Source organism: Callionymus lyra, chromosome 8, assembly GCF_982586985.1.
Source record: "Callionymus lyra chromosome 8, fCalLyr1.hap1.1, whole genome shotgun sequence".
Lineage (NCBI taxonomy): Eukaryota > Metazoa > Chordata > Actinopteri > Syngnathiformes > Callionymidae > Callionymus > Callionymus lyra.
In genome coordinates this window covers 23,486,962-23,514,832 of record NC_141825.1, presented here as the reverse complement: position 1 = coordinate 23,514,832, position 27,871 = coordinate 23,486,962, and the positions used below count along the sequence as shown (strand labels likewise).

Below are 27,871 nucleotides of genomic sequence, written 5' to 3'. Positions count from 1 at the left end.
TATGTCTTTTATATGGTTGGTTTTATTGCTATTGTGGCTCTGAATGGTGGTTTGCTCATGATAACACTTCATGTTGATATTGTAGCTTTAAAGAAGTGATTAAGATAAGATAAGAAACAGAGACTGAGGTTAAAGGAATCTGATGTGAATCAAATACTGCCATAGTTTAATTTAAAAATTAAAAGTAAATACAACATTTGCAATTCATAATGTGCCACTAGTTATCCCTCACTAGTTAACTTTTGCTCATCCAGTTCCCTTATAAGGTCTTTAAAACCATTATTCAAGGTAGAACCCATCGTCGAACATTTGGAAGTTTCATTTAATGTAGAAAATTTTGGAATTCGTTTTGGTTGTGTCTGGATTTTGGGAAAGAATTAAAGCAGCAGTGACATTTTATTATCTCTAATCTGAGAGACAAATGACATTCCTGTGATCTTTTCGGTGAGCTTCACATTCTTGACTTGATTCAAACTGTTCCACCAAGACAGAAGCTCAATCTTGACCTTTTGTGAAAGCAACTTGCAAAGTTTAGTCTCGGTCGCACACAGAAATCGAAGGAACATTTCTCAGCAAACCACAAACCGAGTTACGGTCGATAACTTAAGCTAAATTGACACAAAGATGGTTTTCTTACCTTAGCGAAGAGGGCCCCTTTGGCAGCCAGCACGTCCTCCCCTCTCCCGTTGGGGTAACACTCGTAGCGCGCATCCAAGATCGGGTAGCGACTGGCGAGCAGGAGTCCACTGTTGAGGAACTTGAAGCTGGAGCAACAACCCTTCCAGCCGTATCGGCCCACGTCGCTCAACACGTACGGGAAGTAGCGATGCAGCTGATGGCGCAGGCGAGACGTGGCGCTGTGATCGAACACTTCCTGCAGCGCCAGGAAGTCCAGGTTGGCGGGGAAAAAGGCAGAAATGTCATGGTCGAAGTTCTCGTCCCCGTGGCGGCGCTTCCTCCCCGGACGTTTGAAGACGGAGGTGCGAGGGACGTGGGACAGGGTGTTGTTGGACGGGATCATCCCGGTGCCATCGCATGCTTGATAGCGAGCCAGGGACTCCCTCGAGGCGGTCATGCTGCCCGTGTCCCCCTTTGCCTGCTCTCCGAGCTGATGGTTCCCGGTTTCGGACCCTTCCTCCTGAGGATCTGGATCAGGGGCGCTGATGCTGATCTGAACCTCTGACTTGTGAAGTGGACAATCCGTGGAGGATTTTGTTTGGCCTCCATGGACCGCGCACTCTTGGTCGTCACTCTGCGACTCCTTCGAGTGCAAGGGACAGTCTGCAGCCTCCTCTCCGTTGTGGACGGGGCACTCCGAGTTCTGATCCGAGGCATGGACAGGGCATTCTGTGGTACCATCTTCATGAAGAGGACAATGGTCACTTGTGGAGGAGTGAAGGGGGCAGTCCACGGCACCTGAGGGGTGTATCGGGCACTCTGTTAGGGGCTCGGTTTCTGGGTCCACTGAGTTGTTGTTGGTGTGAATCTGCTCTGGACGCTGGTCCAAAGAGGAGGTGCGCCGGAAACCCGTGGTCAGGCTGCAAAAGGAAGCGGCACTGTTGATGAGACAGAACATAAAGTCATTTCACAGGCTATGGGTTTTCCAATTATCAGAGGGTTGTTATTTCAAATCCAAAGCCAACCCAGTTGCTGTCATAGCATCCTTGGGTAAGATACCTCACCCATCATGACTTAGGGATCCAGGGCAGCCATGGAACATTGTCAGTGTGTATCCGGTATGAATTAACAATAGTTTATGTAAAGATCTCTGGGTATTCTGAAAAGCCATTAAAAGACATGCGTCTCGATAACTCTGTACCGTATTCTCCGGACTATAAGTCGCTCCGGAGCACAAGTCGCTCCAGCCATAAAATTAATAATAAAGAAGGAAAAAACATTTATAAGTCGCACTGGAGTATAAGTCGCATTTTTGGGGGAAATTTATTTGATAAAATCCAACACCAAGAACAGACGTGTGATCTTGAAAGGCAATTTAAAATAAAAATAGAATAGAGGCAACAACAGCTGAATAATTGTACGGTATGTTACGTTACATGACACAACTGAGAACCTGGTATGTTAACATAACATATTAAGAGTTATTCAGAGAACTATAGCATAAATAACATGAAGTTTACCAAACCATCCGTGTAACTCCAAATAACTCAAATCCAATGAAATCTTCATCCTCGTCGTCACTTTTAAACAACTCTAACTTCAGAGGTAGAAGATGCGGCGCTTCCTCTTCTACGTCGAAATTATCAACACAGGCCTAGAGCGCCCTCTTGTGGTTTAGTGTGAAAATAACATGTGAAATGATATACCGCTAATAATGTGTTAATAATTTCGCACAAAAATTGCTCCAGAGTTTAAATCGCACCCAAACTATGAAAAAAATTGCGACTTATATTCCAGAAAATACGGAACTCTGATAACCAGAGAAGCCTGAAGCTGTGACACCTTTTCAAAAATGTATGTTTAAACTGTCTAATGTGTATTAAACGTATTTGCCGTCTGACCTGATGGAGGTGTTGGTGGGTGAGTCGATGTAGATCTTAATCTGAGGCCGACTGGCTCCGTTACGGATCCTCTTCCCGATGTCGCGGGCTCTTCTGTGGGTGTTGGACAGGTTGTTGAATCGGGCCAAACAGTCGGGCAGGAGGCAAACGTTGGCACTGGCGAAACAGAAGCTCCTTCCCTGAGGTTTCCACTCCCCTGATCCGGGCTCGCCCTGACCCTGCTCCAAGTGCTGAATGTCTGGCCTTGGTAGAGGAAAAAAAAAAAAGAAGACGTAAATTAAAACCCTTTTCCCAAAGCCCTCGATCTCCACCAGAACCTCGACCCTAGATTCAAGACCTTCTACATCTTGCCTAGATAGTGCCACCAGATCTAGGATCTCCGTGGCCAAGTGTGGACTCTTCTCCCTAATCTCCCTTTCTATCTCTATCTTTTTCTACTATTTTCTTACATTTTACTATTTTCTTTCTGATGGATCTTACAATAACACACCCTCCACACAGAGTCTGGTTCTGCTTGAGGTTTCTGCCTGTTAAAAGGGAGTATTTCTTTGCCATTATTGTCTGGGACCTGTTCATCTTTACTCTTATAAAATGTAGTTTAAACTGTGAAGGTTGTTGAGGCAACGGTTATGATTCAGCACATGATTTGTTAAATTTAATTGAATACAAAAGCAACCCAAGCCGCCATCATTTCTGATCAAAGAACACTTTTGTCCTCATCTTTTATTAAGGGGAGCGACAGACGATAAACTGAAACGAGAGACTGTTACGACAAAGGTTAATGAGTCATTACCTTGTAATCTCTGAGAATTAACAAAGTTAAAAACGAGGACAGATGAGAGAAATAAATCAGACGCGGCGCAGGATCGTTTCCTCGGAAATTAAAGCTCCATGTTTGGTCTCCAACGATACTGCTGCAGGATTTCGATAAAAGAAAATCGGTTCCACACAAAAGCTGACACATTCACACAGACCTACGATGACCCATAGTTCCCCACAGGAATGGAGGTCTGATGGGGCCATGTTTGCACCTATTGTGGCGCTATGTGCAGTGGACAGGGGTCATTGTAATGAACTTTGAACCTTTATTTAAAACGTCTGCAACTGTCCGAACACATTATACCACACGCCAGCGGTATAAATGTCTAGGTTGACAGTTGGTACTTCAAGTATGGAATCGTTGTTAACTGTCTCAGGTTGACTTGAGGAAAAGTTAAACCTGGTCAACCTTGTGAGCAACTTCTCACTTAGACACTCAATAAGAGTTAAATAGTTCAAATACGATATATCTCTACATGATACAAGATACTGATACAATTATTTTCATCACAATACTGTATCGATATTTAAAAATATTATTTAAAAAAAATTGTGGGGTGGGGAGGCTTTAAAATAGTATTTTATTTTTATCAATTATATTTCAATTTAGTGGGTATAAAATAAAACATTTTTTTATTTAATTTATAAATGCGTTTGATCATTTTCCTGTTGCGATTAAACATCCCGCAGCTAGATGGCAGCAGTCATTACATCCTTTACAGATTAAGGAAATTCTGGGAGATCCTGGCAGTAACTGAGGACGAGAGGATACAGTCGACTCCAGAGTCAAAGGGTCACGTGGTCCGTAAATTTTGCAACACTAGAGTCAAGTACTCGACAAAACTATATATATCGTATTGTTGTCCCTGTATCTTGAAATGTATCGTAACGCTAGATTCTTGCTAATACACACCTCAACAAAGAAGCAGTCGACCCAAAAAGTGTGGGTTATTTTCGAGTGTACGTTACCTGCTGTAGGTGTAGAGGTACGGCTGACGAACTGCCTGAAGAGGCGCCCAGATGATGAACCCCAGCAGGGCGAACGGTAGGGAGGCGAGGAACAGCAGCAGGTAAAGGGGAACCGCGATCAGAACACAAAGTGTGAGGAAGGAACAGGGGTCCTGGGATCGCTGGCTCTTCTCCAGCGAGGTGGCCACGCAGCAGGACAGCAGCCGGTCCAGGAGCCAGTAGGTGGGAAAGACCAGACTCCACGAGAGTCCGTCCAGGAAGTGCAGGCAGGCACTGGAGTACGGGGTGACGTGGAGAACCATCTCTGCGACTTTCTCTCTAGCTTCCCCTCTGTCGCCCTCGCCCACTCGCAGACTCCTCTCAAAAGTCGCACAAAAATGAAAAAGACCCTCCCCCCGGCGCCACAGGAGGGGGAACTACATGGTTTGGTGGAGTCCAGTCAGAGCTCCTCTGTCGGGGGAGGCCATGATGACGGATGTTCGATGGACTCTCAGGAGGAGCAGCTGTGCGACGCCGCTGAGCACCTGTGGATCGATGGAGGACGGTTAGTGTACGAGGATTTAACGAGGCTTTTGTAACCGTTACAGAAGCGTTAACTCCACCAAGAGCTGGCAGGCGTGTGGACTGTCGTCCCACGGGACTTTCCTGCATCTGTTTTGTGTCTCTCACAACAAACAGATGAGAGGAAAGATTCATGATGTTGACTTTTTTAATCAAGCGCACTTCATTATGACCACGACCCAAAGAAACTGAACACAGACATCAACAGCCCAGAATGACCTCCATCTGTTGAACTTCTGATGGTCTGTGACACACAAGCTCTCTAGATTGATGGATGAGTGGATGGAAGGACGGATGGATGGATGGATGGTTAGTTGGTTAGATGGATGGATGGGTCAATGGATGGAGGGTTGGATAGATGTATGGAGGGTTAGTTGGTTAGATGGAGGGATGGATGGATGGATGAAGTGATGGATGTGGGGGTGAGTAGAAGGATGGATTTATGAATGCATGATAGATTAGAAGGACGAGTGGATGGGAAGATGAATGGATGGATGCATAGATGAGTATAAGGGGAGATGAGTGGATGAGTAGAAGGATGGATGAATGGATGGGAGGATGGATGGTTGGATGAGTGGGTGGGTAGATTGATGGATGGATGGATGGATGGATGGATGGATGGATGGATGGGCGATGGATGGATGGATGGATGGATGGATGGATGGATGAATGGATGGATGGATGGATGGATGGATGGATGGATGGATGGATGGATGGATGGATGGATGGATGGATGGATGGATGGATGGATGGATGGATGGATGGATGGGTGTCATCCGTCTTTCTAAGTAGGAGAATGGGTGTATGGATAAGTGTATGAGTAGAAGCATGGATGGAGGGATGGATGGATGCATACATGAGTTGGAGGATAGCTGGATGCATACAAGAGTAGGATGATGGATGAATGGATGGATGCATAAATGAGTTGAGGATAGATGGATACATAGATGAGTGTAAGGATTATTGGATGAGTAGATGGGTAGATGAATGAGTAGAAGGATGAATGGGTAGATGAGTAGAAGAATGGATGGTTTGGTGGATGGATGAGAAGGAGGCTGATTGGATGAGTGGGTGGGTAGATGGATTGATAGATGGATGGATGGTTATGGAGGATGGATGGATGGATGGATGAGTAAGAGGATGGATGATGGATGCATACATGAGTAGGATGATGGATGGATGCATGGATGAGTTGGAGGATAGATGGATGCATACAAGAGTAGGATGATGGATGGATGAGTAAAAGGATGGATGAAGGGATGGTTTGATAGAAAGACAAACAGAGGGACAAAGGTTGAATAAATGCGTAACTTTCCATTTAGCAACAGAACATGCTAAGCTAACAGCTAATATTGATCGATACACTAATGGCTACGTCCAGAGCTGGGAAAAATGAGAAAGTAATAACCATTTCTCATCAGCAGGTGGCGCTCTACATGTATTTTTGACCTGATTCCAAATTCCACAGATGACAAACTAAACACTAAATCCATTGATACGTCTTCCGTGTGTTCTGGACTTCCTCCAAGTCCTGGTCCAATCCTCCCGGTCACCTCACGCGAGTCATGAATAAACAATGCTGGACACATTAGCTGCTGTAAACAGCTGCGGGACAGAAGAGTCCGATGGGAAGCTCTTTATTCCCACTGCGCTTGAACACACCGTCAGTCCTGGTCCAACATGTTGACTGATGATAATCCTGGGAATCTGCTGCTGCTGTTTCCTGATTCAGGAACATTAGCTCCTGGTCATGTGACTCGTCCAGAACCATGATGGACATCTGGAGACGTTTGGTGATTAGATCACGACAATGAGCTTGTTTTGCTTCTGTGAGCCTGAACACACCATTGATCAACCATCAGCAGCCTGACTGAGAGCTGTTCTCTGATGAGTGTGTGTCTGTGTGTGTGTCTGTGTGAGCGTGTGCGTTTCCTTGTTATCATATTTCCGGCAGATTGTGATCACTTTATACACAAACACTGGTGCTTGAATAAACAAACACACAGAACCGCAAATAACACAACACAACCTCACAATCACACATACACATTTGTTGCCTCAAGAATTCTACACACACTGGCACGATTTGCTAGGTGTGAGACACACAAAGAGACATAAAAAGCACACAGACTCACACATACGTGAAACTGTACTCACATTGCTAGCTATCACACTAACACATTTAAATATTATATTAACACAATAATCAAACACATTCAAATTCTTACACAAGCACAACAAAATACCACAAAATGCACAAGGAAAAAATGCTACACACAAATACACAAGGTACAGAGAAACACATAAAGACGCACACACTGCATGGTGTTGCTTAAGACTTACATAACAATATACACACAACTACAGAGACACACACTTGCATAGAGAATTGTACACACTGGCACATTTTTCCTCTTTCTCAGACACACAGAGAACGCAATGGCCCACGCACTTACACACTGTAGTCACAAAAATAAACACAGATACACACACACTTGCAGAGACACACCCTTACACACAGTTACACTAACACATTTTTTAAATGTTGTCCACACAATCAAACATATACACAAAAAACCTGCACAAAGAAAAAGTGCTAATCATAAATACACATGCATCACACATACACAAAAAGCATTGTGTTGCTAAATATCTACAAGATAATGCACACATATAAAGACACACAATTCTACAATAAATACAAAAACACACTACGCACAATTCTGCTCTTGCACAGACTCACACACACACTTAAAATAGCATCTCTTTTTTATCTCGTCAAAAAACTCACTCTCGGTCACATTAACAAACTCAAGATTGTGTTTGCATCCCGAACACGCACAGCCAGAAAGACACACACAAACACACACACACACATGCAGAGACACACACCTACACACAGTTACACTTACACATTTTTTAAATGTTGTCCACTCAATCAAACATATACACAAAAAACCTGCACAAATAAAAAGTGCTAATCATAAGCACACATGCATTACAAACACAAAAAGCATTGTGTTTCTAAATATCTACAAGATAATGCACACAAGACACACACTTGCAAACACAATTCTACAATAACTACAAACACACTTGCACAATTCTGCTCTCAAACAGACCGACAAATAACACCTCTTTTTTTATCTCGTCAAAAAACTCACTCTCGGTCACATTAACAAACACAAGAGTGTGTTTGCATCACACACACATGCAGCTAGAAAGGCACACACACACACACACACAAAAGTGACGTTGACAACACAATCCATTTATTTTGCACTCGACTAGTCGAGTCTGAATCACCTTTGACTTCACTTTTTTCATCCATCAATCGTTTGTTCCTCACAACCAGATCTGAGATCCACACAAAGACTGTACACACACACGCGCACACACACACACACGCGCACGGGCTAGTGACGTCACTGTACTCTCAGCCTGCTCCGGGGAGTTCTGTTGTCATGGCAACTGCACATGAGCGGCTGCATGTGGGTCTGAGTCGGGACAATGTTTGTCTGTCACTGGCGCTCAGGTCTTCACAGGTGATGTTCACAGGTGACACGCACACGCACACGCACACGCACACACACACACGCTCATGTTGTGCCCGTGAGTCGATCAGTTGTGTAGCTCGGCCGGACGCTGATCGATGGACGGGTCGATATGTGCGCGTCTTCCCGGGACTCTGGGTCTGGAACGAGGCTCTCGGGAGGAACCGAAGACAAACAAGTCCCCTGACGCGGACCCGGACCCAGATAGACCGTCCGGGTCATTCATCATGTGGTTCGAGCATCAATATTTCACCGCGTCATGGCGGCTGCTCCCCTGACGGTGCGCGCGCTACATCTACACAACACACATGTGAGTGGCGTGTGTGCAGACACACACACACTGGCACATCTTTGTGTAGTAAGTGAACGTCATAAGAACCCGTTTCCGAACCAACTTCTGATGGATACGTTTATGCTGATGTTCTATGATGGAAATTCTGCGAGATCCTGGCGATGACTGAGGACGAGAGGATATAGTCAACTCCAGTTGTAAGGAAACTTACATTTTTTTCCCCCAAGATATATTGTGTTGTTCCCAGATTGATGTTTCGTAAGGAGGATTCTTGCAAAAATAAAAAGGGAAATTCAAAGAGATCCCGGCGACGACTGAGGACGAGAGGATACAGTGACTCCAGCAGCTTTTAAAGCTGATGTTTGGACATATTTTGGTTTGAAAACAAATGAAAGCAGTTACGACTTTGTCAAGAGTCATGTGGTCTGTAAATACTACAACACTAGAGTCAAGTACTGGACAATACTACACATATATACTTGTTACTATACTATCACAACACCAGAGTAAAATACTGGACAATACTACACATTTATACTCGTTACTACAGTATCACAACACCAGAATCAAGTACTGGACAATACTACACATATATGCTTGTTACTACACTATCACAACACCAGAGTCAGGTACTCGGACAATACTAAACGTATATCCTTGTTACTACACTATCACAACACCAGAGTCAAGTACTGGACAATACTACACATATATCTTTGTTACTACAGTATCACAACACCAGAATCAAGTACTGGACAATACTACACATATATACTTGTTACTACACTATCACAACACCAGAGTCAAGTACTCGGACAATACCAAACATATATCCTTGTTACTACACTATCACAACACCAGAGTCAGGTACTCGGACAATACTAAACATATATCCTTGTTACTACACTATCACAACACCAGAGTCAAGTACTCGACAATACTACCCATATAGTCTCGTTACTTCAGTATCACATTACCAGAGTCAAGTACTGGACAATACTGCACATATATACTTGTTACTACACTATCACAACACCAGAGTCAAGTACTCGACAATACTACACATATATACTCATTACTACACTATCACAACATCAGAGTCAAGTACTCGACAAAACTACACATATATACTTGTTACTACACTATCACAACACCAGAGTCAAGTACTCGACAATACTACACATATATACTTGTTACTACACTAGCACAACACCAGAGTCAAGTACTCGACAATACTACACATATATACTCATTACTACACTATCACAACACCAGAGTCAAGTACTCGACAAAACTACACATATATACTTGTTACTACACTATCACAACACCAGAGTCAAGTACTCGACAATACTACACATATATACTCATTACTACACTATCACAACACCAGAGTCAAGTACTCGACAAAACTACACATATATACTTGTTACTACACTATCACAACACCAGAGTCAAGTACTCGACAATACCACACATATATACTTGTTACTACAGTATCACAAAATATATGGTTGTCCCTGGATCGTGATACGTATCGTATCACCAGATTCTCCACAATAATGTATAAGGTTGAGTCGTATACATATCTCTTGTTCAAAACTCGAACTTTCTCTTTTGAAATACTTTATAAGTTCTAATAATACACTAAAAAGAAGTTTACAAACTTGTGAAATAATTCAATAATGTTAACTTAAAATGGCTCCACAATAGTAACATTTATGCTCCTACACTGATGATTGACAGCTGATTAAATAAATAAACAAAAGGTAATCCGTTGTGTTGTTGTGATTGACAGGTGGTTCTGATGTAACACTGGAGCGATTTTCTAACATCAAGACACAGTCAACCCGGCGTTAGTCCGGGTCATCTTGGGTCGTGGTTCTGCTCTTAGTCGTGATGTGAAGCGTCGGGTTTCGAAGGCCACTGATTGGATTACGGCGCCGACTCCACTCTGGCGCTGTATGATCGCGTTAGACGAGTCGTCTCCATCGTCCGAGGAAGACGGACGGCGAGATCCTCGAAATCGTCCGACTGATCGTAACGATAATAATTACATCTCCACTTACCGGGCGATCACATGACCACGTCATCAGCGCCATAACATTATGACCAAGTCGAACTTGTTGGAGAGGATTCTAATAGAATAATAAACTAAAATAATAAACTTAGAAATAAATTCAAGTTTTGTTTTGTTTTGTTCATTTTTGTGTTGCAACTAAACTTTCGCCCATTAGATGGCAGATGACATTACATCCTCAGCAACTGGAAGAACAGTGATATCCCGGTGATGACTGGGGACGAGAGGATGCAGTGGACTCAAGCAGCTTTTAAAGCTAATGTTTGGTCACATTTTGGCAGTTCGTCAAGAGTCATGTGGTCTATAAGTTCTACAACACCAGAGTCAAGTACTGGAGAATACTACACATATATACTTGTTACTACACTATCACAACACCAGAGTCAAGTACTGGACAATACTACACATATATCCTTGTTACTACAGTATCACAACACCCGAGTCAAGTACTGGACAATACTACACATATATACTTGTTACTACACTATCACAACACCAGAGTCAAGTACTGGACAATACTACACATATATACTTATTACTACACTATCACAACACCAGAGTCAAGTACTGGATAATACTACACATATATACTTGTTACTACACTATCACAACACCAGAGTCAAGTACTGGACAATACTACACATATATCCTTGTTACTACAGTATCACAACACCCGAGTCAAGTACTGGACAATACTACACATATATCCTTGTTACTACAGTATCACAACACCCGAGTCAAGTACTGGACAATACTACACATATATACTTGGTACTACACTATCCCAACACCAGAGTGAAGTACTCGACAATACTGCACATATATCCTTGTTACTACACTATCACAACACCAGAGTCAAGTACTCAACAATACTACACATATATCCTTGTTACTACACTATCACAACACCAGAGTCAAGCACTCGATAATACTACACATATATGCTTGTTACTACACTATCACAACACCAGAGTCAAGTACTAGACAATACTACACATATATCCTTGTTACTACACTATCACAACACCAGAGTGAAGTACTCGACAATACTACACATTTATCCTTGTTACTACACTATTACAACACCAGAGTCAAGTACTGGACAATACTACACATATATACTTGTTACTACACTATCACAACACCAGAGTCAAGTACTCAACAATACTACACATATATCCTTGTTACTACACTATCACAACACCAGAGTCAAGTACTCGATAATACTACACATATATGCTTGTTACTACACTATCACAACACCAGAGTCAAGTACTAGACAATACTACACATATATCCTTGTTACTACACTATCACAACACCAGAGTGAAGTACTCGACAATACTACACATATATCCTTGTTACTACACTATCACAACACCAGAGTCAAGTACTCAACAATACTACACATATATCCTTGTTACTACACTATCACAACACCAGAGTCAAGTACTTGACAATACTACACATATATCCTTGTTACTACACTATCACAACACCAGAGTCAAGTACTTGACAATACTACACATATATCCTTGTTACTACACTATCACAACACCAGAGTCAAGTACTTGACAATACTACACATATATACTTGTTACTACACTATCACAACACCAGAGTCAAGTACTTGACAATACTACACATATATACTTAGTACTACACTATGACAACACCAGAGTCAAGTACTGGACAATACTACACATATATACTTGGTACTACACTATCCCAACACCAGAGTCAAGTACTTGACAATACTACACATATATACTTAGTACTACACTATGACAACACCAGAGTCAAGTACTGGACAATACTACACATATATACTTGTTACTACACTATCACAACACCAGAGTCAAGTACTGGACAATACTACACATATATCCTTGTTACTACACTATCACAACACCAGAGTCAAGTACTGGACAATACTACACATATATCCTAACAGTATCACGACATATCGAAATACATCGTATTGTTAATTCTGTACTGTGATACGCATCGTATTGCCAGATTTTTGATACTTATATTCGGTGAATTTGCTCCGAAATACGTAATTTTTGTCATGTTCTTAAAAGTATCTTAACACAAAATAATTCTTAGTGTCCATCTTTACCACGTGCAAGTTGAGCTCAAGGTTGTTCTGTCAATATATTATACTTTCAGATCAAACTAGAGGAGAAAATGAAAATAAAGAGAATAAAACACACAAGATAATACATTAGTACATCCACAGCAATATTTATAGGAAGTGTTTTGTCAGGATGTTTAAGTGGCGGTGAAGAGTTTCTCTCACTAGATTCTAACACACTGGTTTCTACGCCATCATTTTCTCGGGGCTGATGTCAGCGCCTTCAGAAAACTTGCGAAAGCGAGAAACTCTAGCGCCGACTCCCCGCCGCTCTGATCTCCAGCCTAGAAACATCTCACGCTCTGCTGCGAGAAAACACACCGTGATGTCGGCGAGGTCGCTGTGGCGTCTGAACACACGACTCAGATGCTGCTCAGCAGAAGTGATCAGATGTCGAGGATCAAAAGACATGTTGTCGTCACCTGGACTTCTACACACACTGAGACACAACCTTGAGCGTCACATCCAGTGTGTGTGTGTGTGTGTTGTCATGACAACCAGATCGTGGCTCGATACAGACTTGACAACTGGGAGATATTTGATCAAATGAATTACATGAATGATTACATGTAGTTTGTTTTCTGCATTAAATCTTTGGTATTTTATTCAATTGTATTATTTATGTTTTGATTCATGTCTTTAAACTTTTCCTAAAAAACACTTATTACTTAAAATGTATCATTTATTTCCTAAATTGCGTTTTTGTAGGGGACGTGACGGCTTTATTTTAGCTATTAAAACATTTTATTTACAAATATATATGTCTTTTTTTATTATTATTATTATTTGTAACCTTTTTTCAACCAATAATTTGCTAGTTTCTATTTTATTTTGTTAAATATATCAATATTTATTTTTTATTTATTATTTTGAGCACATATTTTGATCAGTTATGCAACCGTTTACATGTTAAACTCAATCCCGACTTAAACTTGATATTATATTAATTCAGATCAAAGTAATCTATTCCTGGAAATTTGCTTTATCTGGTTTTGTTTTGATGTTTTTATCTTTTATCTTTGTTACAATCATGCCCTAGTGACCTTTAACCCCTCCGACCAATACTCAACAGCAGTACATACGCAATGTTTCCACTCCTCCTACATTAGATCATCAATACTAGAGGCTGGAGAAAACAGACACACATAGACACAAACACACGCCCACACACACACGCACACACACACACACACGCACACACACACACACACACGCACACACACACACACACACACACACACACACACACCTCCTCCAGTCGAGATTGTAGGTCATTGATTTGTTCTACATCCACAATCGTTCGGACGATCATTCGAAGCTTAAAAATACAGACGTCCATCCCATAATTTCATCGTGTGGGATTTGAGGGATTTCCGAGATGAAGTGGAACAAACCTCGGGGTCATGTGACGCGTGGGAAGGTCAGAGTCTCAAGGTCAGGAGATAAGAAAGGGAACCAACACTGTTCAACGATTGTGGCTTTTATCAACAATCGCTTGTTCTCTCGCTCTTATCTGAGGTCAGGTCGGGGGGGCAGCGACTGGAGTTAAGACGCCAAGACTTACTTCCAACTTGCAATCATGCCTGGGCTCGCCCGGGGGCCTCCCCCTAACATATCACTGGTATGGAAAGTTAACTGTCTTCTAGGGGTAAGAATCTGGAGATAAAATGCGTATCAAGATACAGGGTAAATGTTACGATATATTGTGTAGTAACAAGTATATATGTGTAGTATTGTCGAGTACTTGACTCTGGTGTTGTGTTAGTGTAGTAACAAGTATATATGTGTAGTATTGGCGAGAACTTGAATCTAGTGTTGTTATAGTGTAGTAACAAGTATATATGTGTAGTATTGGCAAGTACTTGACTCTGGTGTTGTGATAGTGTAGTAACAAGTAAATATGTGTAGTATTGTCCAGTACTTGACTCTGGTCTTGTGATAGTGAAGTAACAAGGATATATGTGTAGTATTGTCGAGTACTTGAATCTGGTCTTGTGATACTGTAGTAACAAGTATATATGTGTTGTATTGTCGAGTACTTGACTATGGTGTTGTGATAGTGTAGTAACAAGTATATATGTGTAGTATTGGCGAGTACTTGACTCTGGTGTTGTGATACTGTAGTAACAAGTATATATGTGTTGTATTGTCGAGTACTTGACTATGGTGTTGTGATAGTGTAGTAACAAGTATATATGTGTAGTATTGGCGAGTACTTGACTCTGGTGTTGTGATAGTGTAGTAACAAGTATATATGTGTAGTATTGTCCAGTACTTGACTCGGGTGTTGTGATACTGTAGTAACAAGTATATATGTGTAGTATTGGCGAGAACTTGAATCTAGTGTTGTGATAGTGTAGTAACAAGTATATATGTGTAGTATTGTCCAGTACTTGACTCTGGTGTTGTGATAGTGTAGTAACAAGTATATATGTGTAGTATTGTCCAGTACTTGACTCTGGTGTTGTGATAGTGTAGTAACAAGTATATATGTGTAGTATTGTCCAGTACTTGACTCTGGTGTTGTGATAGTGTAGTAACAAGTATATATGTGTAGTATTGTCCAGTACTTGACTCTGGTGTTGTAGTATTTACAGACCACATGACTCTTGACGAAGTCATAGCTGCTTTCATTTGTTTTCAAACCAAAATATGTCCAAAGATCAGCTTTAACAGCTGCTGGAGTCACTGTATCCTCTCATCCTCAGTCATTGCCGGGATCTCGCAGGACTTCCTGTTTATTTTGAAGGAACCGCTTTAGGATACATATCACAATCCAGAAAAACAATCCAATACATCTTGAAAAAAATTCCGATATTTAAGTTTCCTTACAACTGGGGTGGACTGCATCCTCTCATCCTCAGTCATCGCCAGGATTTCAGCGTTCCTTTAGACGCTGAGGACGTAACGACTGCTGCCGACTAGCAGCCGGAAGTTTAATTGCAACACAAAAATGAACAAACCCTGCCTTAATCAAAAAGATCAACACACTTCATTGAAATATAAAAGTAAATATTGTAAAAATAAAACATAATTTGAATATATATTCTTATTTTGCTGAATACTGATACAGAATATTATGATATTTAGATGTATCAATATTTTCTTACTGTCCGTCTATCTTCAGTTTGAGGTTCTACTCCACGTCCCTCCTGGACGACCGACCCATCTACAGATAATTTCTTCTCTTCCTTCCATCACTTCCCTCTTTTCTCATCCTTTCTTCTCCTGTGATTGGATCAACATCTGTCCACGAGCTCACATCTGTCCGGGTTTTTTTTTTACTTCCTGCTCTCGTCCCAGTTCGCCAGGAGTGACGGCGTCCGGACGACACGACACGGCGCCAGATGTCTCTCCTCACATCTGGACGTCCAGTGGGCGGCGCCGGTAATTGGGCGGCGCCGATGGCCCGAGAATAGAAGGCGAGGAGGATGAAGGTAAACGACTGACGGAACCGCGGCCCACATGTCGGCGGGTCACTAATTACTGCCGCCTTTAAGGTCACAACATGTTGTACAGCAGGTAATGAGAAACATTGTGTGTGTGTGTGTGTGTGTGTGTGTGTCTAGTGATTGGTTTGTGTAGATGTTTTATTCACTAACCTACACACTTGAGCATATTTTGAATATTTCAAAGATTTCTTTGAGGTTCACTGATGTTCTGATTAATCGTTTGTAGGTGTGGGTCTGTCTTAATGTGTACCTGACCAGGGTGTCCCCTGCCCCTTACCCTAAGTAGCTGGGATAGACTAAGAGACAAATTAATACAAATTCATTTTAACTTTATCTTTGCTATCTGTTGATTTGGACGAGGGTTCCTTCCTTATCATAACCACGCCCTCTCTGCTTGGTGATTGGTTAAACACGGAGGTTTGTCACTGCACGTCATCAATCCAGGAAATCTTCACTTCCAAGGGACTGGTTGTATAAACAAAAATGTATTTTAACTTCATCTTTGCTATCAGTTGATTTGGATGAGGGTTCCTACCATATCATAACCACGCCCACTCTGCTTGGTGATTGGTCAAACATGGAGGTTTGTCACCGCACGTCATCAATCCAGGAAATCTTCACTTCCAATGGACTGGTTGTATAAACAAAAAATGTATTTTAACTTTATCTTTGCTATCTGTTGATTTGGACGAGGGTTCCTTCCTTATCATAACCACGCCCTCTCTGCTTGGTGATTGGTTAAACACGGAGGTTTGTCACTGCACGTCATCAATCCAGGAAATCTTCACTTCCAAGGGACTGGTTGTATGAACAAAAATGTATTTTAACTTCATCTTTGCTATCAGTTGATTTGGACGAGGCTTCCTACCATATCATAACCACGCCCACTCTGCTTGGTGATTGGTCAAACATGGAGGTTTGTCACTGCACGTCATCAATCCGGGAAATCTTCACTTCCAATGGACTGGTTGTATAAACAAAAAATGTATTTTAACTTTATCTTTGCTATCTGTTGATTTGGACGAGGGTTCTTTCCATATCATAACCACGCCCACTCTGCTGTGATTGGTCAAACACGGAGGTTTGTCACCGCACGTCATCAATCCAGGAAGTCTTTTCTTCCAAGGGACTGGTTGTATAAACAAAAATTTATTTTAACTTCATCTTTGCTATCAGTTGATTTGGACGAGGGTTCCTACCATACCATAACCACGCTCTCTCTGCTTGGTGATTGGTCAAACACAGAGGTTTGTCACCGCTGGTCATCAATCCAGGAAATCTTCACCTCCAAGGGACTGGTTGTATAAACAAAGCGGGGCGTGATTACAGCTGGCTGGAGGAGGAGTGAAGCCATTATTACGTCATAATGGAGTCCGCTTTCGTAACCTCTTGTTCGCCCAGATTTTAGAAAAACTTTATAAAGTAATACGTTCAAAACATGGTCATGATGAGGGACTGACTGCATCTTAGAAAGTTGTGTTTTCACATTAGTTTAGCCCTTTAAGCTAGCTAGTAAGCTAGCTGGGTATGTGGACCTTGAGTATCAATGGATAATCCTTGTTACCTTTACTTTCACTTTTGATACTTTGAGCAGCTGTTCATACTCAGCCCTACCATCGTATGTCAAGCCAACCAATCAGGGTTCAGGACCGATGTCGGAATTTAAGGTCAGTTCGCTTTATTAGCCGAGCATCTGTTGCTAATAACCTAAAGAGTAGATCTTTTACCACTGCTGATGCTGTCGCTAATCATGTTGTGCAATTTCAATTCATCCTGGATCCAAAGTCCAGAGGATGGCTGTTATGGACGCTGTGTGTGCGTGCGTGTGTGTGTGTGTGTGTGTGCATGTCTGTGTGTGTATGTGTGTGTAGCTGAAAATGTGGGACATCACCCAATGTGAGTGTCCATGTTTTAATCAGTTAACTGTGGCGATGATGACACACACACACACACACACACGCACGCACGCACGCACACACACACACAAGCACGTACGAACACACACACAAACACACACACACACACACACACACACCCACACAGCTTCCAAATATAAACCAGCAGATTAAGTCAACCGAGCCCAAATCCCGATCCCGGCCGAGGTTCAGACCCCACCAGCGGTGGATACATAATCTCATGTTCACACAACCTTTCCTCTGACCTGCCAACTGTGGACACACACACACACACACACATTAGCCAAAACATTATGACCCTCTTCCTCCTCCTCACAATGTGCGACATGGTATTATACATGATGTGAATGAGTTTACTGAGGGGGAGTGAGAGGAAGAGAGTGTTGGTCTATGGAAGTAACTCAGTGACATATGAATATTCAATGGTTGTAATTGAACATTACAAAATGTTATACACAAATAGTTTGATCTTGTAAGGCTAATAATTCAATATTAGTTTTTTTAAATTCAATATTATTTAATTTGTATCCTTATAAATTCAATAATTACTTTTATTTATCATGATCTTATCATTTACATCAGTGATCTGATCCAGCCTTACACCCCAGCTCGGGCTCTGAGGTCTGTGGATCAGAATCTACTGATGGTTCCTGAACACGGTTCAGGACCAGAGGAGAGAAATCCTTCCAGATTGTTGCTCCTAAGCTTTGGAACGATCTTCCTCTCTTTGCGCTTGATGGATCTACTGACTCCTTTAAGAAACATCTTAAGACGTTTCTATTTGTTCAGTCTTTTCCTTGATTTTCTGGAACTCCTGTTGTGTTATCAGTTTTATCTTGACCTTTAAAGTATATACTTTATTGAATATTGTTTTGATTGTTTAAGCGCTTTGTGACCCTGGTATGGAAAAGCGCTATACAAATAAAAATTACTTACTTACCTACTATTTACTGGTTCTTAGAAGCGCTGAATCAGCATCTTTTGATTCTGATTGACTGTTGCGGCTCATTATCAGCAGCGATCGGTTGAAAGAAAGTTTGAATCCCGAATTCATCACGGCAAACAAGACCATCCCGTCTGAGCCGCAGTGGTCAGTCTCTGACCGTGAAACATGAACCGGTTTAAAAATGTTTCTCGTGAATGTTTTATGGATCAATTCCCTTCAACTTGTTGAGTTGACAAAGTAGATCAATCACAACCATCATCATCATGGTTTAGGAGTGTGTGTTGTCAAGAATATACGATATGATACGTATCGTCAGGAAGCAATACAATATATTACTACCATATTTTGTGATACTGTAGGAACTAGTATATATTTGTAGTATTGTCGAGTACTTGACTCTGGTTCCTCACTAGAGCTGTAGCGATACACGTATTTCATGATATGATTTGATACAATATATTTAACTCACAATACAATATAATACAATGTATTTAAATACACATGCGTTATTTCCTGTATGACTTAATGGGAAACTGAACTTTAGTGACATCTTGTGATTGTTCCACTTTTTTCTGGTTGAATTATAAAAACCCTAAATAATTCCAAACATCAGGTTTAAAGTTAGCTGGAGTCAACTGTATCCTCTCGTCCTTAGTCACTGCGATATTTCATTGTTCCATCGTGTTTAAACATTTAACAATATTTATTGTGTATGGGTATTTTCTCGCACCCCTGTAGATTAAAACGTTTCAAAATTCAAATGTTAAATCCATTCATTCATTTTCTACCGCTTTATCCCTTATGGGGGTCGCGGGGAGATTGGAGTCTATCCCAGTATCATAGGGCAAGAGGCAGGGGACACCCTGGACAGGACACAAGTCTGTCTCAGGGCACACACAAAGACAGACAACCATTCACACACACACTCATACCCATGGATAATTTCCCCAAAAGTTCTCAATCCACCTCTGTATGTTTTTGGACTGTGGGAGGAAACCGGAGTGCCCGGAGTAAACCCACGCCACACGGGGAGAACATTACAAACTCCACAAAGAAGGGTCACAAGTTGTCTCGGCCTGGAACAAGCGACCGCACGAACCACGGCGCCACCATGAGCAACATGTTTCTGAACCCACTCATCAAAAAGGCCACATTTTAGACTTAGTTTTTACTCTTGGCCTGGACCTTTCTAATGTATCTGTACATGATGTCCATCTGAGTGATCATTCTCTTGTATTGTTTAACCTAGACTTCATCCCTGAACCTAAGCCTTTGAAAGTTAGGTCTCAGAGGCGTGTCATCTCAGCCGATACTGCAGACAGTTTTTCTGCTATGTTTGACCGTCTTTCCTTTGATGACTGCCAAGACGTGGACAGTTTGATTCACTGTTTCACTGGTCATTGTGTTGAAATACTGGATCAAGTGGCACCTGTTAAATCGAACTTGAAAATTCAGAAAAAACGGTGCCCTTGGACAAATGAAGATCTCCTGAGTCTGAAGAGACTTTGTCGAAAGACTGAGCGTCTCTGGAAGTCCACTAAACTTGAGGTGCATAGAATTCACCTCAGGGATCTGATGACTTCTTATAATGAGATGGTAGAAACTGCTAGATCTGATTACATCAGAAAACTGGTAGCAGCAAATAGGAAAAACCCCAAAGTTTTGTTTGACACGATTAATTCTCTCGTGTCTCCTGCTCCTCAAATCACGCCTGTCTTCTGTGAAGCTGACAGCAATGCATTGTTGAGATTTTTCATTGATAAAATTAAATTGATCAAAGAGAAAATCTCTCCCCCTTTGTTTGGAACCCCTACTGTCTCTGAGCCCCTCTCCTCCTCTTGGTCCTCCTTCACTGCTGTATCTTTGGGTGATATTTCGGCACTAGTGAACAAGATGAAACCCTCCTCTTGCTCAGATGACGTCCTTCTGTGTAGGCTTTTTATCAAAGTATTTGATGTAATTGGCCCCTGGGTTACCAATATGGTGAACCTCTCCCTTTCCACGGGGGTTTTTCCCAATGCATTTAAACATGCCATTGTGGAGCCTCTGCTCAAAAAACCAGGCTTAGACCTAACTGACCTCAGTAATTTCAGGCCTATTTCTAAGCTCCCTTTCTTGTCCAAGATCTTGGAGAAGGTGGTGTCCGAGCAGCTGTCTTTGTTCTTGGATCAGAGCGACATCCATGAGAAGTTTCAGTCTGGCTTCCGTAAACATCACTCTACGGAGACAGCTTTATTGAAAGTGTCCAGTGACATCATGATGTCGGCTGACTCTGGTAAATTCACTGTTCTGGTTCTCTTGGATCTGTCCTCAGCCTTTGACACAGTTGATCACCAGATCCTGCTGAGAAGACTGAGGGATGAAGTGGGACTGTATGGGTCTGTGTTACAATGGTTCTCATCTTACCTTTCTGGGCGCAGTTTTAGTGTATCTGCCAATCAAATGAGGTCTGAATCGGCAGATCTGTTGTGTGGAGTCCCTCAAGGTTCTGTTCTGGGTCCTTTATTGTTTTTGCTGTACTTGATTCCCCTCGGTAAAATCATTCAGAGATTTCCAGATGTTTCTTATCACATTTTTGCTGATGACATCCAGCTCTACTGCTCTTTTGATCCAACTGAGCCCCAGAGGCTGAACAGCTTAGTCAATTGTTTGCTAGAAATCAAACAATGGCTGAGTGAAAACACTCTACAGCTTAATGTGGACAAAACTGAAACACTGGTGATTGCTCCTGATGATAAGATTCCAGGGTTGAGTCAGTACTTGGGTGACTTAGGTCAGTCTGTCAAACTGAGCCTGAGAAACCTGGGTGTTGTATTTGATAAATACATGTCTCTGGTTCAACACTGCAGAAAACTGACCAGAAACTGTTTCCTTCAACTGAGAAAAATCTCTAAACTTAGGAAAATGTTGTGGGAACATGATCTGGATCTTGTAATCCATGCGTTTGTTTCTTCTCGTCTGGACTATTGTAACAGTTTGTTTTCATGTCTTAACAAGAAGGATCTGTCTCGACTGCAGTTGATTCAGAACTCTGCAGCAAGAATTCTGACCCGCTCAAGTAGAAGAACTCACATCTCTCCGGTCCTTAAAACTCTTCACGGGCTTCCAGTTTCTTTCAGGATCAACTTTAAAATTCTGGTTCTTACTTTCAGATCTATTCATGGTCAGGCTCCTCCTTACATCACTGATCTGATCCAGCCTTACACCCCAGCTCGGGCTCTGAGGTCTGTGGATCAAAATCTACTTATGGTTCCACGCACACGGCTCAGGACAAGAGGAGAGAAATCTTTTCAGGCTGTTGCTCCTAAGCTTTGGAACGATCTTCTCTCTCTTTGCGCTTGATGGATCTACTGACTCCTTTAAGAAACATCTTAAGACGTTTCTATTTGTTCAGGCTTTTCCTTGAATTTCTCCTGTTGTGTTCTCAGTATTATCTTGATCTTTAAAGTATGTAATTTTTTGAGTATTGTTTTGATTGTTTAAGCGCTTTGTGACCCTGGTCTGGAAAAGCGCTGTATAAATAAATATTACTTACTTACTTACTTACTTACCTACCATGTGCCCTAAATGTTGAATTCAACTATTCATAATCCAATGACACCGATATCTTTCCATGACAGTCTCAGCTACAGGCTCATGTTTCTCCAGAAGGACCAGGAGACCGGCCCTGTTGGCACATGGACCGGACAGATGGAGGATACAGAGTAGACGAGTGGATGGAGGGAGGAGGAGGAGGAGAGAGGGACGGGGGGACGGCATCATGAAAGAAAGTGTGGACGGGGCGGAGCTCAAGTGGTCAGTGAGTCTCTAATTCAAGCTAAAGCCGCCATACGCCGTAATCACAGACCTGGTGTGTGCAGATGTAAAAGTGGCGTGCTGGGTCTCGGCGTGCTGGGTCTCGCCTCCCTGACCTTCAACAGGGGAGACCAGGACCCCCCGCTGAGCGACGACACACACACACACACACCCGAGAGGAGGTCCAAGACCTGTGTGTGTGCAGGTGTGTATGAAACCCGGAGCTCAGACGGACGTAATCATAGATTATCCTCGTCCACGTCACGCCGTCCAGATGTGTCCAGATGTGTCCAGATGTGTCCAGATGTGTCCAGGAGAACAAAACCAATCTAATCCAGGGACTCACGTCGTCGGCCTCCGGTCGTCACAGTGTGTGTGTGTGTGTCGGCAGAAGTGCTGCCATCAGGTGTTTCTACACACCTTCGTACCTTCAGAGACTTTGATCAGAACTTTCTCTCTCACCACGTGGAGAACAACGTCCAGATTTACTACCTTTTATGGATGGACGGCTCTTGAAGCTCCTCCATAAAACCATCGTTCAACAGAACGACGAGGGAAATGAAAGTAAACTGAAGTCATAGTTGGTTGGATCTGTGTTTGTGAATCTAAAGGTTGTTTAAATCTGTCAGGATTGAATAGTTGAATTTAACATTTCAAATGTTCAAACCTTAAATCTCTTTAATTGAAATGTTGACTTGTTAATTTGAATAATTATTTTATTGAAATATATATATTGTTTTTTTACTCATAGAGCTTGACAATCATATTCTAATTACTCAAAAAGACGTTCTTTTTATTTGTAACATCTTGAATTCAGTTTAGAATTGTTGTTACATTAGTGTCACGATGCTTGAATTATTGGAAGCAGAATATTAAACAAAGTCAAAAGAAAATCATTTATTTTGAAAATATTATTGGTTTTTTTAGTTCATTCATTCAATAAAAAAAGAAATTCAACCTTTAAGTACAGAAACTATTGAAAAGAAAAGAGTGTAACCTCAGTTTTTCAAGTGTACGTGAGTTTTATTCATTTATTCTCTTTTTTATAGATCATTTTTATTGTATTATTATTACTGTTTTTTTTAAAATTATTAATACTGTGTGTGTTTTTTTACTTTAATGATCACTATGTTGAATATAGGGATGTGTTTTTGCAATCTGAGTACTGAATACTGAGTCAACGATATACTGTGATAGTTTAGTAACAAGTATATATGTGTAGTATTGTCGAGAACTTGACTCTGGTGTTGTGATTGTGTAGTAACAATTATATATGTGTAGTATTGTCGAGAACTTGACTCTGGGGTTGTGATACTGTAGTAACAAGTATATATGTGTAGTATTGTCGAGAACTTGACTCTGGTGTTGTGATAGTGTAGTAACAAGTATATATTTGTAGTATTGTTGAGTACTTGACTCTGGGGTTGTGATACTGTAGTAACAAGTATATATGTGTAGTATTGTCGAGAACTTGACTCTGGTGTTGTGATAGTGTAGTAACAAGTATATATGTGTAGTATTGTTGAGTACTTGACTCTGGTGTTGTGATAGTGTAGTAACAAGTATATATGTGTAGTATTGTCCAGTACTTGACCCTGGTGTTGTGATAGTGTAGTAACAAGTATATCTGTGTAGTATTGTCCAGTACTTGACCCTGGTGTTGTGATAGTGTAGTAACAAGTATATATGTGTAGTATTGTCCAGTACTTGACTCTGGTGTTGTGATACTGTAGTAACAAGTATATATGTGTAGTATTGTCGAGAACTTGACTCTGGTGTTATGATAGTGTAGTAACAAGTATATATGTGTAGTATTGTCCAGTACTTGACTCTGGTGTTGTGATACTGTAGTAACAAGTATATATGTGTAGTATTGTCAAGTACTTGACTCTGGTGTTGTGATACTGTAGTAACAAGTATATATGTGTAGTATTGTCGAGAACTTGACTCTGGTGTTATGATAGTGTAGTAACAAGTATATATGTGTAGTATTGTCCAGTACTTGACTCTGGTGTTGTGATACTGTAGTAACAAGTATATATGTGTAGTATTGTCGAGAACTTGACTCTGGTGTTGTGATAGTGTAGTAACAAGTATATATTTGTAGTATTGTTGAGTACTTGACTCTGGGGTTGTGATACTGTAGTAACAAGTATATATGTGTAGTATTGTCGAGAACTTGACTCTGGTGTTGTGATAGTGTAGTAACAAGTATATATGTGTAGTATTGTTGAGTACTTGACTCTGGTGTTGTGATAGTGTAGTAACAAGTATATATGTGTAGTATTGTTGAGTACTTGACTCTGGTGTTGTGATAGTGTAGTAACAAGTATATATGTGTAGTATTGTCCAGTACTTGACCCTGGTGTTGTGATAGTGTAGTAACAAGTATATCTGTGTAGTATTGTCCAGTACTTGACCCTGGTGTTGTGATAGTGTAGTAACAAGTATATATGTGTAGTATTGTCAAGTACTTGACTCTGGTGTTGTGATACTGTAGTAACAAGTATATATGTGTAGTATTGTCCAGTACTTGACTCTGGTGTTGTGATACTGTAGTAACAAGTATATATGTGTAGTATTGTCGAGAACTTGACTCTGGTGTTATGATAGTGTAGTAACAATTATATATGTGTAGTATTGTCCAGTACTTGACTCTGGTGTAGTAGTATTCACAGTACACATGACTCTTGACGAAGTCGTAACTGCTTTCATTTGTTTTCAAACCAAAATATTTCCAAACATCAGCTTTAAAAGCTGCTGGAGTCACTGTATCCTCTCGTCCTCAGTCATCGCTGGGATCTCTCGGGATTTCATTCTTTCCTTAGCCGTGAATATTAACATGTTAATTGCAATAATTAACTCCTCAATCTTCCATCCTACTATCAACGCTCAGGAGCAACTTTCCATTGAAGTCTGCTGGACTTGAATCATGTGTGCGACTGTGGCTCCTGAAGGACCATCAGAACAAGTGACCGCCGACGATCCACCTCCACCGCTCTCATCATCTCAGCCCACCACGAGAGCCTTCTCTCGCCTGCACTTGAGCGCCACCTGCGTGGGCGCCAGACGTCGCTCATCACTTTTATCGTACGAAAAAAACGTCGTTAAAGATTCATGACATCCATCCAGAGAAACCAGATCGCCGACTATCAGATGTCACAACTGGACCGACCTTTGCACCCCCCGCCCCCCCGCTGTGAGGGAAGAAAGACGCTCGACCTTTTCCTTCGGCGAACGGTTTCTCTGATGCTGGAAAGGCCAGCGGTGATCCAGCGGCGAGGACGGGGTGTCGGGGTGTCGGGGCGTGGTGGGCTTCACTCACTCTTTTTTTACTCACGGTGTATTGTTGTCGAGCGGTGGTTTGATTTTTGTTTTGTAGCTACGATGTAATGCTTTGTTGTGGTCGACAGTTTTATTCTGGTTATTAGAAAATATAATAACAATAATATACAATATATTTCAATCATTTTTTCATGATATTGATCGATATTCACCTGAACAATTTGATTTTCTTGCCTTACAAATGTCGTTGTCTTTATCTTAGTATTTGTTTGTATTTTTAAAAAAACGTGTGTGTAAAGTAATTAGGTTTTTATATATATTCACCGACCTTGTTTATTTTTGTGTTCAACCTCCGGCCTCTAGATGGCAGCAGTTATTATGTCCTCCGCAGCTAAATGAACATTGAAACACCCTGAGATCCCGGTGATGACTGAGGACGAGAGGATTCGGTCGACTCCAGCATGATGTTTGGACATATTTTGGTTACAACACCAGAGTCAAGTACTGGACAATACTACACATATATACTTGTTACTACACTATCACAACACCAGAGTCAAGTACTGGACAATACTACACATATATACTTGTTACTACAGTATCATAACACCAGAGTCAAGTACTGGACAATACTACACATATATCCTTGTTACTACACTATCACAACACCAGAGTCAAGTACTCGACAATACTAAACATATATACTTGTTACTACACTATCACAACACCAGAGTCAAGTACTCGACAATACTACACATATATACTTGTTACTACACTATCACAACACCAGAGTCAAGTACTGGACAATACTACACATATATACTTGTTACTACACTATCACAACACCAGAGTCAAGTACTCGACAATACTACACATATATACTTGTTACTACATTAACACAGTATATATCGTACCGTTGCCCCTGTATCATGATATGTATCGTATCAACAGATTCTTGACAATACAGACCAGAAGGGTGATGTGTTGTTTGTATTTAGTGGTTATAGTGTCTGTATTGTGGTTTCCTTTGTGTGAAGTTGTTGAATTGTGGTTGTATGGTTGGGATTTTGCTGCTAGAATACTCTGAGAATACTTTGTTGCAATTTGGTAGCAGTGTTTATCTGGCATCATCATTAAAATGTTTTAGTTATTGTCTTGTAATGTATGTCTTGAAATATTGCTTCACTATTGTTAGCAGTTATGTGGTGGTTTTATTTTCCATTGGTGTGTTTGTTTTTGCCTATACTTATACAGTGGTTGTGTAATTCTGGTTGTGCAGTTGAAATTGTAGATGTTTTGGTGAGATATGGTTGCCTTGAGCAGTTTTCGTCGTGTGGTGGTGGATAAGGTGGTTTTTGTTTCTCAGATTTAACATGTGTAGTTTTGGTCTTTGTGTTTATGTGTCGGTGAAGCTGTTTTGGTAAGGTTGGTGAATTGATGTTGTGTAGTGGTTACGAGGGGATGGTGATGTCGTAATGCAAGAGTGTATCTGGCATCAATATTGTGTTGTTGTGTACTAACCGAGGTGGTTTCTATGTTTTTGCTA

The 27,871-nt window shown here is 41.3% G+C and overlaps 1 protein-coding gene across 2 annotated transcripts in view; it reads right to left on the bottom strand.

Annotated features, from left to right (window-relative positions):
- Window positions 1-27,871, bottom strand: part of smpd3 (sphingomyelin phosphodiesterase 3) — a 51,307-nt gene that overhangs the window by 18,843 nt on the left and 4,593 nt on the right. For both annotated transcript variants that reach the window (XM_087797180.1, XM_087797179.1), the window contains exons 2-4: window positions 4,308-4,831; window positions 2,520-2,762; window positions 638-1,556 (exon numbers count right to left, since the gene is read on the bottom strand). In XM_087797180.1, the coding sequence (XP_087653306.1) occupies window positions 638-1,556; window positions 2,520-2,762; window positions 4,308-4,609 (1,464 nt within the window). In that variant the 5' untranslated portion in view covers window positions 4,610-4,831. The remainder of the gene's footprint in view (window positions 1-637; window positions 1,557-2,519; window positions 2,763-4,307; window positions 4,832-27,871) is intronic.